At 34.2% G+C, this 17,062-nt stretch overlaps 1 protein-coding gene across 2 annotated transcripts in view; it reads left to right on the top strand.

Annotated features, from left to right (window-relative positions):
• Positions 1–17,062, top strand: part of LOC149776792 (uncharacterized) — a 74,296-nt gene that overhangs the window by 25,031 nt on the left and 32,203 nt on the right. For both annotated transcript variants that reach the window (XM_089941482.1, XM_089941481.1), the window contains exons 7-11: positions 3,974–4,201; positions 6,732–6,828; positions 7,541–7,633; positions 12,126–12,396; positions 15,496–15,699. In XM_089941482.1, coding sequence (XP_089797608.1) covers positions 3,974–4,201; positions 6,732–6,828; positions 7,541–7,633; positions 12,126–12,396; positions 15,496–15,699 — 893 coding nt within the window. The remainder of the gene's footprint in view (positions 1–3,973; positions 4,202–6,731; positions 6,829–7,540; positions 7,634–12,125; positions 12,397–15,495; positions 15,700–17,062) is intronic.

Genomic DNA, 17,062 nt, shown 5'->3' with positions numbered 1-17,062 from the left:
GACTAGTCCTTGGCATATTGGACTACTGCTAAGATCATTAGTTATAGTGATGATGTATGATGAAATTACAACTAGCCAAGAGGACTACTAAAGTACTAAAATTGACTAGTCCTTGGCATATTGGACTACTGATATTATTTGTTATTACATGGATATATGCTGAAATTATAACAAGCCAGGAGGACTACTAAAGTAATAAAATTGAATAGTCCTTGTGATATTGGACTAATGTTAAGATCATTAGCTATTATGAAGATGTATAATGAAATGATAACTAGCCAGAAGGACTGCTTAAGTAATAAAATTTACAAGTTGTCGGAAAGGTGAGCTGCTTCAGAGATCATTAGTTACAATGGAGATGTATACCAAAATTATCACTAGCCAGGAGAACTAATAGGATAGTGAGATATACATCCCCATGGGATGAGACAGGGGGTGAGGTGTTCTTCAGTTGATTATTTCTTTTTTAAAGAAAGCAGAATTGTAATTATTTTATTTCAAAATTATTTCTTCATTAACTCGATTTTAATACAAACATGGAAGCTATTTTTGAACATCATGACATCAAAGTGCATCGTAAGTCATTAGGAAATAGTGAATGTTTCATTTAAGGATGTCAATAATGGAACCGAGACAACCAGACCAAGACAAAAGTAAAGATCACAACTCATTGAGATTTTCTGATGGGGAGAAGATTTTCTAATATTGGTGAAAGTAAACTCCTTTTATCCAACAGGTGTAATAAAATTAGCACTTTATGCATGTTTACTCTTTGCAAAAGAAGTCGAACTTGGTACAGAGAATCCTGCTGTAACACACATTTTTATAGCATGATAATTATAGTTATAACTTAGTTAAATCATGCCTCCTGATTTGTCTTACATGCTGTTTGTTCCCTGACACTACTTAAAACATCAGCCATGCTAACAAATAGATAAAAGTTCAATTAAGTTCGAGAACCCTATGACTTAAAGATCATAATGTTCTTACACAGCTGTGATTAATTTTCCATCATGTAGGCATTTGATACTATGGATATCCTTCATGTAGGCATTTGATATTATGGATATCCTTCATGTAGGCATTTGATATTATGGATATCCATCATGTAGGCATTTTGATGTTATGGATATCCTTCATGTAGGCATTTGATGTTATCGATATCCATCATGTATGCATTTTGATGTTATGGATATCCATCATGTAGGCATAATGATGTAATGGATATCCTTCATGTAGGCATTTTGATGTTATGGATATCCATCATGTAGGCATTTTGATGTTATGGATATCCTTCATGTAGGCATTTTGATGCAATTAATATCCTTCATGTAGGCATTTAATGTTATGGATATCCTTCATGTAGGCATTTTGATGTTATGGATATCCTTCATGTAGGCATTTTGACGTTATGGATATCCTTCATGTAGGCATTTTGATGTTATGGATATCCTTCATGTAGGCATTTGATGTTATGGATATCCTTCATGTAGGCATTTTGATGTTATGGATATCCTTCATGTAGGCATTTTGATGTTATGGATATCCTTCAGATCAAGCTACAATTATCAGGAGCAGACTTGTTTTCTGTTTGAACTGTGCATACTTTCTAAAATCCACTAAATATTTTTTCGTTTGCTGAATAAGTGTGCTTAATGTTTATTGGCCCTCTCTAATAAATATCTTGCCTGACATCCCACTCAAAGTTTCCCTGTCTGTTATATCAGTAGTGTAGCTAGATAAATGTAGGCTACAGTATCAACACTTCCTATTTTTATTAATGGGCTCTCTAATGTCAGCATGTTGTCTTTCACATTATTAGTTATAGTATAATCTTAATCATCCCACTGTCGTTACAACTTTTAGATTGCAACTTATACAACAATTAACATACACATAGCAAATTCATCTACTCTAAGGTACTAGCCATTTAATAATGAGGTGATGGGCTTTGGGCTGTGATTTTCTTTTGAGGTCATGTATTTCTTTTTGATTCAATAATATTTGTCCTAATAATATAATGAATATAATATTATGTTTTTTTGCTCTAAATCAGATCAAAATATTTTTTTTCTAGTTATTGACAGATGGAAATTAAACAAAATAGTGTGGGGGCCTTTGCCCCAGAACATTGAATTATTGGTCACTATTCAATCTGCCATGGTTTAGATAGGGTTATCGGAACCTTGGCTAGTGAAGATTGTAAGAATCATGATGTTGTCAAGATGGCATTGCCCAGAATGTCTTTGAATAATTAACAATCATTCCAGAATAATATTATATTCCAAAAAATGAGCACTTTATTTTTCCACTGAACAGTCTAAACAAATGTTTTCCATCTCAAATAATATCTAAGTACAGCATAAAACATGTCTGTAGACTTGATGTTACAACAAGAACACAACAGATAAGAATAACTCCAAAAATAGGAATAAATATTGATTGCTGAGTTCACGCCTTATTTACGCCTTCTATTATGACTATATTTCACAACATACCTCCTGATGTCAGATCTTACTCATTCTAACGTTTCAAAATACCTATTCCTTGACTTAAGCCATCCAATAAGAGTTAACTTAATTCTTCTAAGATATGACCTGACTGATCTGTCCAGTATGAAAAAGGCCTAATCTAGTAAACATATTTACTGATAATTCTGTTATTAGTAACTGTCAAAATGTTCATTGCATTCTTTAATATCCCTAAAACAAACCATAGTCGTGTAGGCAAAATCTAAATATAATCAGTACAATTTATGGCCATGAATAAATATTAAAAACATTAGATAAAATCAAGTATTAGGAGTTTAAAAATATTTAGATATACGTAACACTAACATTATTGTGGTATACATTGGTATATATCACAGTTCATTGAGAAACACTGCTGTACAAAAGTTTTCATGTTGCAGTTCATTGAGAAACACTGCTGTACAATAGTTTTCATGTTGCTGAATTCTAATGGTTATGTCTATCCTTAATGTCATTACATGTATTCAAGGTTATTAACATCCATCATGTCAGCATTCACATTTTTAGATATTCTTTATGTCAGCATTCAAAGTTGTTGATATCCTTTATGTCAGCATTCAAGGTTGTTGATATTCTTTATGTCAGCATTCAAGGTTGTTGATATTCTTTATGTCAGCATTCAAGGTTGTTGATATCCTTTATGTCAGCATTCAAGGTTGTTGATATCCTTTATGTCAGCATTCAAGGTTGTTGATATTCTTTATGTCAGCATTCAAGGTTGTTGATATTCTTTATGTCAGCATTCAATGTTATGGATATCCTGTTGGTTAGCATTTATTATTTTGGATATCATTCAGGTTTATAAATATTCTTCATGCCAGCATTCAAAGATACGGATATGTTTCAGTGAAATTTCTTCTTGCAATTTTATTATTATATTTTTTAAATTATGGACCACTTAGATTCACTACTTAGAATCACTGATTAAATTCACTACTTAGAGATATAAACATGCTATGATCATTGTCTCAGCCTTTAATAATCAACTCTTTTTGTTATGGTTATTTTGAGTTGTAAAAGTTGCAAATTGTCCAACAGATTATGATAAATTGATATCTTACATCCAAAACTTGGTGGATTATGATGTAAATACTGATGTCAGTCAGCTTAGGAAGCTGTGGATGGAACTCAGTCCATGTGTCATATGCCACCATTATAATATTACCTGCACATTAGTTGTCATCAGCAGTGAGGTTTGTTGAAATAATAGTATTTTTTCTTGCTGTTCTTGTCATATATATATATATATATATGCCATATTTAAATTTGAGCAAGGTATTAGAAATTGACATTCTTGGCCATTTATTCAGATACAAGTTAAGGACTGTCTCAGGAAATGTTGGATAATAGAATCAAGCTGTACCATGACTGGTAGAAAGTCAGCACAACACATTATTGCATGGAATTTTTTTTACATATTATTATTGGATTTGTTTTTTCAGCCTCAGAAGTCAACACAGTTAATACAACAGTCAAAACCTGACAATGGTAAAAAGATTTCTGTTGATAACAAGACTGACATCAGCCCAGCCTTAGCATCATTGTTTGAACGCCCCCAGCATCCATGGAGCCGAGAGGGAGAGATTAATATTTTGGCTGGATTTGGTGGGATGGGTGGTGGTGGCTTTCTCGGTATTCGAGGTGGAATGCCAAGGATGCCTTCATTCAAGGTGAGGAAGAAAATCAAGACAAGAGATTTATGGAACTGTGCTCAGTAAATCATTGAATAGAAATGAATAATAGAATTGGTCCTAGGCATACATGTAGGTATGAGATTTCACACCTGTGTATGACTTTTTCTTCTGTCATTTCTAGGGAGGAAAAATTTTTTAAAAAGTAAATTTGAAATTCAGATTTTTGCTTATTTGCTAGGGAAATGTATTTTAGATTAAAAATTGCAACGGTATGAAAATAGCAGATATCAGTGGTGATAAAAGCATAATGACGCATGGTGTCATGGAGTGCACCCCTTTTGAGTAGATAACTCTCATAGCCAGAGAGTATCACAGATATTTATAGCGCTGAGAAACAAATGTTTATACTGTCAACATTTTTATAAACTTGTTAACTAATTTGTTAGTTCAACAACACAATGCTTGTGTCATGCCAGAATCCCTGTTGTCAGCATCATTTCAGTGATACCATTTCAGGGTTTTACAGTCTTTGAAGGTCTTTGACAGTTTGGGAAAATGAGGTAGCATTTTCACGGCCTTGAAAGTTTGGGAAAATCGAGCAGAATACCCTGAGGTCTTTAAAAGTCTTTGAAAATTTAAATAAACCCAAACATTTTAATTTCTTTCCATGATCACTAATAAAATTGTCCAAGGTTGTTAGATTCAGATGTAGTCGAGCTTTCCTGGTTTCTTTCTTTTGATTAATTATAGATTGAATTTCATCATTAAACAATATTATAGTATTTTGCATTCATTGTTTTCTCATATAACATAACTTGTATACAAAATTTTAGCGAAAATAGGTATTAGAAATCTAAGTTTGTGGTCTTTGAAAGTTTGGGAAAACTCTGAATTTATCATTCAGAATTCTGTATGAACCCTGCATTTGTAGACTGTCACTTGTGCTCTACAACAGATGTTTTCTTTTCTTACTTTACAAGTCAAAATCTGTTGCAGCTGGGATTGAATATGCACTTCGCCAACTGGAAATGGGAAGTGAAAATTACTAGTGGTCGAATGAATTTTTCGATCATTCTCCCAATTGGGCCAGTACTGGTTCAGTTGAGAATATTATCAAGTTTGTTCAGAGTTCATACTTGTTCTTTTTCTATTTGTTTTGATGAAACTCGTACCGACTTTTAGCTCTTTGCTCTCAGTTTTCAATATTAATAAATGCTTACCAGAGGGAGAATAGACTGGTTTCTGTCAGTAATTACTTATAACTGGTGTTATGAGAATCACAGAATCACCCTTTTACGTGATCAAAAATATAGATTGTTAACATCTTCAGCGTTTGTATTTTTATAATAACTTGTTGAGTAAGAGTTTATTTTGGGTGAGAAAAAGTTTTCAGTACTTTCCTAGCAGAGGAAAGTGGATTTATTAGGACAACCTGAATAGACAGGGTAAAGTTCCATAGATTTCATTGATAAATATATCATTACATGTTCACCTTTATAAAGAGCCAACATGCTTATGTTTTCTGGATTATGGATATCCTGTAAATGGTTGTTACACAGATTTAACAGAACACTTATATTTATATGCATTTCCAAAAGAATTCAAAACCAGTCTCAGGATTTTCAAATTCTCTTGGAGATGACTTGTCACAACTGTTGAGGAATTTTCTGGTAGATGTTGGTGGATTAGTGAGCATTCATAGTGTTGTTCACATGTGAATCATTGTCATTAGTTGCATTTTACTTTGTGAAAGTCTAGCTAATTAGACCTTGTCCCATATTCATCAAACTCCACAACGTAAGTGATCATTCAGAATCAAGTTTTGATGATATGCCTGTGCACAAAGGTTCCCCCCCCCCCCCCGAAAACTTTTCCACTTCAGACACAGGAGTGCAAACATTCATAATGTTTTGTAAAGGAGTAAACAAATTTTGTCCCTATTGTCCCAGTATTGTGAAAAATGTCATTCTTTCACTAGGTTATTAAAAATAGTTATATATTGTTGCTTGAAATGACATTCAGCCATTCTGTTACAATCAGTTAATCATTTCTGAATGTGAATGAATACTCACTTATCTCAGAGTTTTATTTCAGAACTAAAAAGCCCCCCAAAAATATGTTTACGGTTGGCTGACAATCCCATTATTATATACAACAGGGTGGTCCAACATCTTCAACACTGTGGGTTAAATGGAGCAAAATTGTAATGCTCATGGGCCATACATGATATATATTATAGTAATTATGCAATAATTAAAGAACTGACTTTTTTGTATGTGTGGGCTACAAAAATATGATCCACAGGCCACATTTGTCATGCTGGCCTGTAGTTGGACCACTCTTGATTTAAAATATTCTCAAATTAAATAAACTCCTAGATCCACAACCACTTACAAAAACGAGTTATTTTATGTAATCTTTTATAGTGATATAAAATGGCCCAATTTTTTCTCCCATTTTTTTCAAAATTTCAGCTTATATACTCTTATATACTCTACTGTGCAGACAAAAGGAAGAGCATGGCCTAAAGGTCAACTCTGTTTAATGGTCTTTGATCAAATTTCAGAAAAAATTCCAGTCACCATTGAAAGAAAAAGGTGATAAGGAAGAAGAGGAGTCAGAGAAAAAGGATGAAAAGGAGGAAGATGAAGAGGATGAATCAGGTAAATTGTATCGTGTGCTGATGTTATTTAAAAAAATAATTCTGATCCTTTAGTAAAAAGATTGACACAAGACCTTGATATTTATATACATCCATGTAGCCATTTTCTCAGAATTCATAACAATAATCTGACAGATTTGGTCACATATACATCATTCTACATTTTTGCTTGTTAAAATCTCTTTATTAATTTTTCTTTTTCTTATTAGTTGTAGAAAAACTGCACATGCAGTGATTTTACTATGCTATCTGTAAAGGGACATTTTCATATGTAATACTAATTTCGCTTCAGGTGCCATTAATTAATGTTCTCCTGACACTGGCAACAGGAAGATGGTGATAGAGAACCTATTTGATTATTTTAAATGAAAATAAATACCAGATACAATAGTTTCATCCTGTTTGGCCAATGCTTTTGAAGGATTGTATCTGTAACTAATTGTTAACTGTAAAGGGATGTTTTCATACATAATACTAATACTAGTGAAAGAAATTAAGTGTAACTAGTAGTGCCCTCTAGTGAGGATCTCCTCAAAGTAACTGAGATTTCTTAGACCAGGCCTGTTGATAACAATATAACAAAATAAATGAATTTGGATTCAATGAAATTCCTTTCAGCCTAAAGCATCAGTCTCCTTGAGGGACTCATGTTGTTAGTTTTTGTTGAAAGTGACTTCTAATTAATGCATGTACATGTATAACATTTATTGCAGACAAAGAGATGAGTGTGTCCAGTTCTAAAGCGAGGAGGAAACCTATGATCAGTGAGAGTGAAGAGGAGGAGTCTGAAGAAGAGGAGTCCGAAGGTTTATAAGAAACTCCACAATTTTCAAATACATCATGATCCCCACATTCACAAAACTCATCATACTGATTGTATAATCCCAACAATCTGTCAATCTATCGATCCCCTGGCCGAGTCATACCAAAGACTTTTAAAACGGGTACTAACAGCTGCCTCACTTGGCGCTCAGCATTAAGAGGTTAGTGTTAGGACTGTTAGGTGTTAGGACTGGTCAACCTGGTGTCAGGATAATATGACTGGGTGGGACATCATGCTAAATGTCTGCAGCATGATGCCCCTGTGCTAGACATCACAATAAACTTCCAACATTCAGAGATCTTATTCATATGACTGAAAAATTGTTAAAGCCAACTGAAAAATCCAAATCACACTCATCCACCCTCCCAACATTCTGTCAAATACAGCTTGATCCCCATATTCATAAAACTCATCATATTGATTTTAACTCACACAATCTGTCAATACAGCATGATCCCCATATTCACAAATCTCCTCATATCAATTGTATAATCCTCCACAATCTGTCAATACAGCATGATACCCATATTCACAAATCTCCTCATATCAATTGTATAATCCTCCACAATCTGTCAATACGGCATGATACCCATATTCACAAATCTTCTCATATTGATTGTACAGATCCCCACAATCTGCCAAACACAGTGTGATCCCCAACTCATCATATTGATTGCACACTTAAACTACAATATTGTGTCATTCACAAGTACAAGTACTGTTTGGGTCATTGTTAAAAATGGGCTCTGTGTGTGTGTGTTTTTTTTTTTTTTTAACTGCAAGGAAGTTACCTATTTATTTTGGGTTCAGTAGATCAAAGGCCAAATTCACAGGCATCACAAAAATAAAAATTGATTCTGCTTAATAACTTGAGTTCTACACTGAATATTTTAACCAAACTTCATATATTGCTTGTATTTAAGATATGAAAGACACCTATAGAGTTTGAAATCAAAGGTCAAGGTCAGAGTGACCCAAATTAGAAAACTAGTTTCAGCACAATAGCTGGAGTTCTGCACCATATAATTGACACTTATCATGTTTGGACTGAATAGGTCAGAGTCAAAGTGACTGAAAAACGTTTGCTTTATAAAAGATTCCTCAGCCAAACAGAGTGGAAGAATCATTCTTAAGACTTGATAGATGTCTGTGGTTTTTTCGATCAAAAGGTCAAGGATTAAGGTCACTACAACCCATATAAAAGATTGATCATTTTCACTCAAAAGCTTTAGTCTTGCATTACTTGGCCATTTGCATACTTTCTTTGCAGATAGGTCACCATAACTTGAAATATGGTTATCGTCCCAGTATTTCAGAAAACATACAATTCTGTATTCATATTAATTTCAGTTAAGGACTAAATACTTGACACAGTTTTTTGGAGCGTCATTTGCATGCTGTTTTTCCTGCAAACTTCTAACAGAAAGAAGAACTTGTTTCATCACATCAAAGCACAAACATCGGGTGATGATAGGACTTTCATATTTCTCTTAATTGTCAAATTGCATGTTTTTATCCTTTCCTCAGTCATATTTCAGGCATTATTTTTCTTAGGATTTCATGTATTTTCTCACTCAGTTTAGATAAAATGCATAATTGTGATATGTGTTGTCCTCATCTAATTTTTCTATTTTGATGGCAGCTGCACACTGCACAAGAACTTCCAAATCTTTCCACTTCTCACCTCACAGTGCAGTGAATGTTTTATATCTACAATGATAGAAAAATCAAACCAGTTATTCTATATAATTCTGCATTATTCATTGATTGGCAAAAATGACATTTACAGATCGGCCAAACCAAATTTTTTTGACACTAGTTTGATACCCTAAAACATTTTATATCAACATTATTGAAATTACTGGTTCAGGATACAAGGCAACTTAAGCATGCGTGCTGGTTTCAAAGTAAGTACCCTTCTTTTATTTGATGTGTGGAAGCACACATGGTCATTTCCACTACTAGTGATAATTGTATCTGGTCAAGTGCAGGGTCTTGGCAGGTACTCAAGTTAACACAACAGATCTGGTAACAATGAAATCCATTTGTTAACTTGTGACAGTGGCCATTGGAAATTTTGCATTGGTGAATGAATTTGTGAAGGCTGTGAATTTTGTGATCCATCTGCAGACACAAAAATCTTGGAATATTATTAAGTTTGACTGATATAATCTATTGTTCATGATACTCTTGTTACAAAATATTGTACTAAAATGGAGTTTGAGTGTTTACCCAGGTCAAGGAATTTCATGATTGAGAAGTTTCATTTTCCAAATGTGTACACCGCCACTACACTACATACCTAGGATTCAGAAGATCTTTCAAATTTTTTAATGTAAATATGAGTTACTGGAAAATGTTGATTATGCAGATGGCTCTTCTCTGGACTTTTGATCATGTGCACTAACCAACAGATACATAATTTTTTAAGTTTTGGTTTGGTTTTGTGCTTTACAGCGCATCAAATTAAGTATGTTATTTAGTGGTGAGGCAATTGGAGCAAAGTGCCTTGCCAAAAGGACACCGTGGCTGCTGATTCAGGTTGGTCTGGTAGTAGGATTCAAACCACATCAGTTTGGTCACAAGTTCCATCATGGTAACCACTGAGCCACCACAGATCCCTAATTTGTTAGGTTTATATTTATCTGTTATCCAGAGAAGCAATAATCAGGACAGAATTCAGGACACCTGCTGGGTCTGGGTAAAGAGTGTGCACTCAAGCTGACAGCACTAAATTAGTGTTTGATGAGTCTGAATAAACATTGTGCAATCAAGTTGACAGCTCTATATTAGCAGTTTATGTGATGAGTATGGAGAAACATTGTACACTGAAGTTGACAGCTATGAGTTAGCAGTGTTTTTACAGCATGCACTCAAGTTGACAGAGCTGTAGATAAAAATTGATGTGTTTTGTTAGTCAGATTAGACAAACAGTGCATTCAAGTTGACAGAGCTGTAGATAATTGATGTTTTTTGTTAGTCAGATTAGACAAACAGTGCACTCAGGTTGACAGAGCTGTAGATAATTGATGTTTTTTGTTAATCTGGATTAGACAAACAGTGCACTCAGGTTGACAGAGCTGTAGATAATTGATGTTTTTTGTTAGTCGGATTAGACAAACAGTGCATTCAAGTTGACAGAGCTGTAGATAATTGATGTTTTTTGTTAGTCGGATTAGATAAACATTACATTCAAGTTGACAGCTCCAAATACGCAGTGTATTTGCAGATTCTGTATAAATAATATGTGCTTGGGTTGACAGCTCTAGATACCAGGGGGCCCCAAGTGGCCAAGTGGTCTAAAGCACTCTCCATTACAGATCACTGCCATCTCACCTCTGTCTGCGTTGGTTTGAGTCTCGGATTCAGCTAATGTGGGTATGTGAGAAAGCTTCCAGTAGCTTCTCGTGGGTCCCTGGGTTTTCCTGGGTTCTTCTTCCACCATTAATACTGGCCACCATGTATAGCCTTTCATGTGCTGAAAAATGATGTTAAACCCTACAACAACTAGATAACCAGTGTATTAGAGCAGCATATTTGATGACTGGATAAATAGTATGCACTCATGCTTGACAGCGCAGAATAAGCAGTGTATTTTGAGTTGATTTAAACTGTAGTTGACAGAACTCTAAATTAACAATGTATTTAATGAGTCTCAATAAACAGTGTATTGAGTCTGGATAAACAGTATGCACTCAGGCTGGGGTGTTTCATATTCTGTAAATACCTCACTTCACTCTTTATACAAAAATAGCTTTCTTGCAGTTTATAACATTCATTGATTTTATTAAACAACCAACTATACTTAGCAGCATTTGGAAACAAGATAAATACCAACTTTCAAATCTGTGGTATGATAATTTGTTTTGTATTGAATATCAGAACGCCATTTTAATTCAGAAGTTCTACCTCAGAAGGACAAAAATGTAAATTTAAGTGTGGAGGTTTTATAGTATATTTAGGGATTGGTCTAATGTTTGTATTTGACAGCATAAAAATACCATGCTATGCATGTGCTGTAAAGATTGTGCAAGTAATTGTGGTATGCAAGTGAGAGGCTATTTTCTGAGTAGCCCATGTTTATGAACTTAACTGACTTTGAAAGAAATTAGAAGAAAAATATGTGTTTGTTTGTGTGCATGTGTGTCTGGTTGGGGGATCCTACTGCAGGATATGGCAAGCACTTGTGTGTTTACATGTTCTTTTCTAATGTAGGTTATTGCACATGAAGTGTTCAGAATGTGGATTCCAAATTTGGAATATAATTGAAACACATTTATATTTGCTAAATATTTTCCAAGCTTTGAGCCACACTTTAGGAAGTGATAGAGGTACGAAGGGGCTTGATGGAATGAAGGTATATGGGTCACAGTGCACACAGAAAAAGTTTTCATCTAAGAGTATGATTTGCAAGGAGAAACAAGAAATACATTAATTCTGGATAGACATACTTTAGAAACTGTTTTTAACTTCAGATGAGGATGAAGAGGGGGAGGATGAAGATGAAGAAGAGGAGGAGGAAACAGTTGATAGTGAAGAGGAGGAGGAAGAGGAGGAGGAGGAAAGTGAAGAGTCTTCAGAGGAAGAAGATGAGGAGGAGGAAGAGGAGTCATCTAGTGAAGAAGATGATGAAGAGGAGGAAGACAAAACAGGCCACATGGCAAAGAAGCATGAAATTGAAAAAGAGATGAAAAGGAAGGCAGAAAAGACATCCCAGGAAAAAGTCACCAGTGTTAAAGATGATGAGTAAGTGAATCTGATACATGAGGGGAAAAAAAGTTATTAGTCAGATTTTAACTTATGTCAGTGTTTGGTTCAGCATTATGGCACTTGACAATTAATATATTCACATGGGATGTAGCCAGCTCATTTGTGTAATCCTTACATATAATTGGAAAACATTTGGTGGTGAATTGCCTATTGTGCTTGTGCCTTTTAATTGTTTCAACTTTTCTAGTTCAAGTTTTGTATAGTGACTGTCCTTTTTCCATCACTCTTACATCTCCACTACTGCAGATCCTTTTTGCCAGCATATCTTAGGAACCATTGAACATATTATGATGCTATTTGTTGTGCACATTGTCTGAAGACATAAATGTGTCTTTTATAGTTTTATCTCTTTTACACCATTTTGGATAGAGTAATGGCCCTTGGCAATTAACCTTATTTGTTGACATGAAATGTTGCTTGTAACCAGCATACCTTAAGCACCATTTATCATGTTTTAGTGCCATTTCTTATAAACACTGTCTGACAGAATTACATGCTCCTTTTATGGGTTTAGTCCCATTTGAAAGAATTAGGCCTCTTAAGAATTTTAAGTCCCATTAACTTTGATATCTGCAAGATAATTTCACCAAAATATTTTGGATTTCAACCAAATTTGACAGGTAGTTTCAGATTCAACATTACTTCACTAAGGAATATTGCATGTCAGCAGAATTTGTGTTGGTGAGACCCTGATTGAGTTGGAATTCCAGTGTTTCATGTCATAATTTGGAAGAGTTATGGCCCATGAACATTCATCTTCAAAAAAAACTTCCATCTGAAGTTTTCCTGAGCAAATTGTGATTAACCCATCATTAATTCTTCTAGTTAACCTGTAGTTAAACTATACCCATTCTTGTGCCTCATTAAGAAAGGAAAGTAACTGTGACCTACTTTTCATTCTATATGAATTATGTCAAGTTTACTCTAAGCTGTATCTTATGCTTCTTGAGAATTATTATACTTTTTACAGTAACATGAAAACTAAAGATCACTATGACATAATTTTTCTCTGTAATGGCTGTTTCTTAATAATTTATTTTTATGAATCATATCATTAACAGCTACACCACATTTGTCAGATGCTGCATTGGAGTGCTTTGCCACCATACATGTTGTAACATTGATAATCAAGTTGTTGTTGCCTTAAAATTTAACCTTCTTTTTCAAAGTTATTATATGGGAACATTGTTTTGCCAGACTGAGACCTGCCAACCCTTTATATTTTGCTGTAAGTCTTACGAAGATTACCTTTAAAATATGGACTTATGCAAAAAAGCAAAAACTACAAAGAGCTGATCATTGCTGAAAAATCCAGAAAATTTGTTCATCCTTGTTTGATTTAGATCTGGGTTTCATATTATAATTAGTTTAATTAGGGTACCAGACTAACTTTACAGCAGTTCCTCAGACTCTTTAAACTGCATCTATTTGTTCATGTGAATCATCTGCATGATCAAACTGTTGATTATATAAAAGAATTTTAATGGTTTCCAGCAAGCGATGCATGTTTAAGACGGAAGGGAAAATAAGCCTCTTGAAAATATTAATAATCAACACAGAAGAATAAAAATGTTCGGGTTCTTGTGAATAAAAGCCGGAAGGGACACAGTTACATTTATTAGACATCACATTGCCAATTTGAGTATGACTCATGGCAGGAGATATGATTGCCGTCATCATGTGAAATGGAAAAAGTATTTCCAAGAATTGTGTCAAGCTGAGAGACAGCAACAAGCCATTGAGCTGCATAGGGTTTGGAACTAGAGTTTGTGCAACTGTATTAGTGGTAAATAAAGTCTACGGGTACATTACAAACATTTCAGTTGAACATAATGTTTATTGTCGATGCATCAAATTTTTAATTATGTTTTTCAGCTTTACAATAGCAGTTAATGATATTTTGTTACACCCTTAATGAAAACTGGTCAATCTTACAGAAAAAGATCAAATGCCTTACTGAGATGGACTCATCAGGGTTGGCAGGTCTGCAATATAGCTGCCAAAATGAAATCTTGATTTTGCTACTCCATAGGAATGGATGGTCATATTGACATGTGGTTTTTCAGAAAAAGACTTTGTATGTTGTCAAGTTTGGCTTGAATGAAAATGGTGACTATTTAATGGCCAATGTGACTACCATGACATCCATCTTGATTTCTTTTTATCTCTGATACTTCTGAATAGAATAGTCATATTGACATTTTTTTTCATGTTTTTTTTTCTTTCACTAAAGACTTCGTACAGTCTCTGGTTGGTCCCAATTAGACATTCAGCATAGCCTGGAATGTAGTAGTCTTGAAAATCTTATTATCACTACTCCTCAGTGGATGGTCATATCTACATGAGGTTTTCAATAAAGACTTCTTGGTAGTAAATGAAAATTGTGTAATTCTGACCTCCAGCATGACCTCTAAATCGTGTTGTTGCTTCTGAATGGACGGTCTTGTTTGGTTGGTTATAAATGAAAATGATTCCAACCTGACATATAATATAGTTGGCATGGCAACACTTTAAAACTCTTGTTATGGCTGCTTCTCCTGAACTGATGTCAGTTAATCCTAAATGGAAAAGATGTGTTGACATTCATTGTGACCACTATGGTGGCCATCATGAAAATCATATTATAGCAATTTCTGTTGAATGTATAGTTGTAGTGACAAGAGGTTTTGCACTAAAGGACTGATACCCATATTTGGTCTCCAAGATGATTACTATGGTAGACTTCTTGAAAATCTTATTTTCACTAGTCCTTTTTAAGGGATGGTCATATTGACATGTAGCTTTCATTCGAACAGTTCTCACTGTATGTAGTTTGTCCTAAATGGAAATGATGATAATGTGACTACCTATAATTTTACATATCTTGTAACAGCTACTTTTCCAAAATGAATGGTTTCAGAAAACCATACAGAAAAATTGGAACTGTTTTGCCATCATTTGCAATTAGAGACCATAGACAGTTGATCCAAATTATATTTGCCTTTTTAAATTCTTGGCGTATCTTTGAGTGCTTGAGAAGGAATTTTCCAGCCCTAAATTAAGCATTTTTAAACTTTGATTTTTTTGTGCATACAGTGAGGACGTGAGTATTGATGTAGAAACTACAGAATCTGATGAAGAAGATGAAGAGGAGGAGGAAGAAGATGAGGAAGAAGAAGAAGAGGAAGATGAGGAAGAGGAAGAGAAGGAAAAGGCAAAAGAAGACAACGAAGCATTAAAAGGGGAGAAGAATGAAGTGAGACATGCAGTGGGAAGAACAGAACTAGAAAGACAAAATGAGTATGTCATATAATAATCTTTACAGTTGATTCAATTCATTATATGTACCATGTCAGTAAAAGTTGGAGAACATTATAATTTACCCCTGTCTGTCTAGATTGCTGGGCATCGATTTTGGTTTTCATTTAATAACTTAAGGTTCTACTGATCAGATTTCAGCACAATGTGAATGTGGTGCTTTCCTTACTCCAAGGAAGAAGAAGCCTATTGATCCAGTAGCCCCAAAGTCAAGCTTACTGTTGCTAAAATAAGATTTTACCTAATTATTTCATTTCTTATTGATTTGGGCTGAAATCAAGGTTAATGTGACTTAAATTAGGTTCATCCATTCCCATTCACTTCCAAACAGCACTTCACAGCGCATTAGTACATGTATAAAAAGAACTCTATTGATTTGGAAGTGAAGACCTTCAAGGTGAAAGTCATTAATATTATAAATAGATTTTGCTTCGGCGTTTTATTTTAGATTTTAGATCAGAATTTAATTTTCTCTTCAATTCCATTACAGTGAAACTTCCTGCATGTATTTCACTCCTTTACAGAGCCTAGTCATATCGAGAGAAGTTGAAAGTTCAGTGTTTGTGGGTGAAGATGGTCCGATGAATGACTGCTACATACATAAGATAGCCTATGTCATAGACAACTCTGGTTGTAGAGCAGGTCTCTCACCCATATGAAGACTCTGTCCATGTTTGCTTATAAAGTTGCAAACATTGTGTACAAAGCAAAACATGTGACATTTGAATGATGAAAAATACTATTTCTCTTCTCTGTTGGTTATGTACAATGAGAACTCACTTGTCCTTCATGAATAATGAGCTTCAGTCTCATGATAACCAAATAATGCATCAATGTTTAAACTAATTGAATGGTACCCAAGTAATTGTTTGACTGTTACGGTAAGGAAGGGAATTAGTGACTTATCACAATGCCCCTAATAATATTTTTTCACTTTTATTGAACAGTATATCAACATTTCAATCTGTTAGTTCACAGACTTGTTGTCCACTAACTCCATTGATATATGGCATGTCCATTGTACTATGATATGCACTAATTACAAAACTTAACCCCAAAAAATGAAATGATTGCTCTAAGTGAAATGGAATTAAAATTTAAGTGAACAAAGTTGCACATAATTATTTAAAGGAAAATGTTAAATTATAAATTAATTTAAGAGACAAATAAACGGAACAAATGAACAAGAATCAATACAATGTGTAATTCTTAAATTGTAGCAGTAGTTAGTTGAAAGATATCAGCAATAAAATTATGTCCCTTCTGAGCATTTGGATTTTGAATCAGTGCTTGAGATTTCATTTTGAGTAGACATGTGCATAAGTTGAGGGGTTCTCATTCACAG

This window comes from Sinohyriopsis cumingii, chromosome 18 (genome assembly GCF_028554795.1).
Source record: "Sinohyriopsis cumingii isolate HCF-2022 chromosome 18, ASM2855479v2, whole genome shotgun sequence".
NCBI lineage: Eukaryota > Metazoa > Mollusca > Bivalvia > Unionida > Unionidae > Sinohyriopsis > Sinohyriopsis cumingii.
The sequence above is the reverse complement of the archived record's forward strand: the minus strand, read 5'-3'. Positions and strand labels throughout refer to the sequence as shown.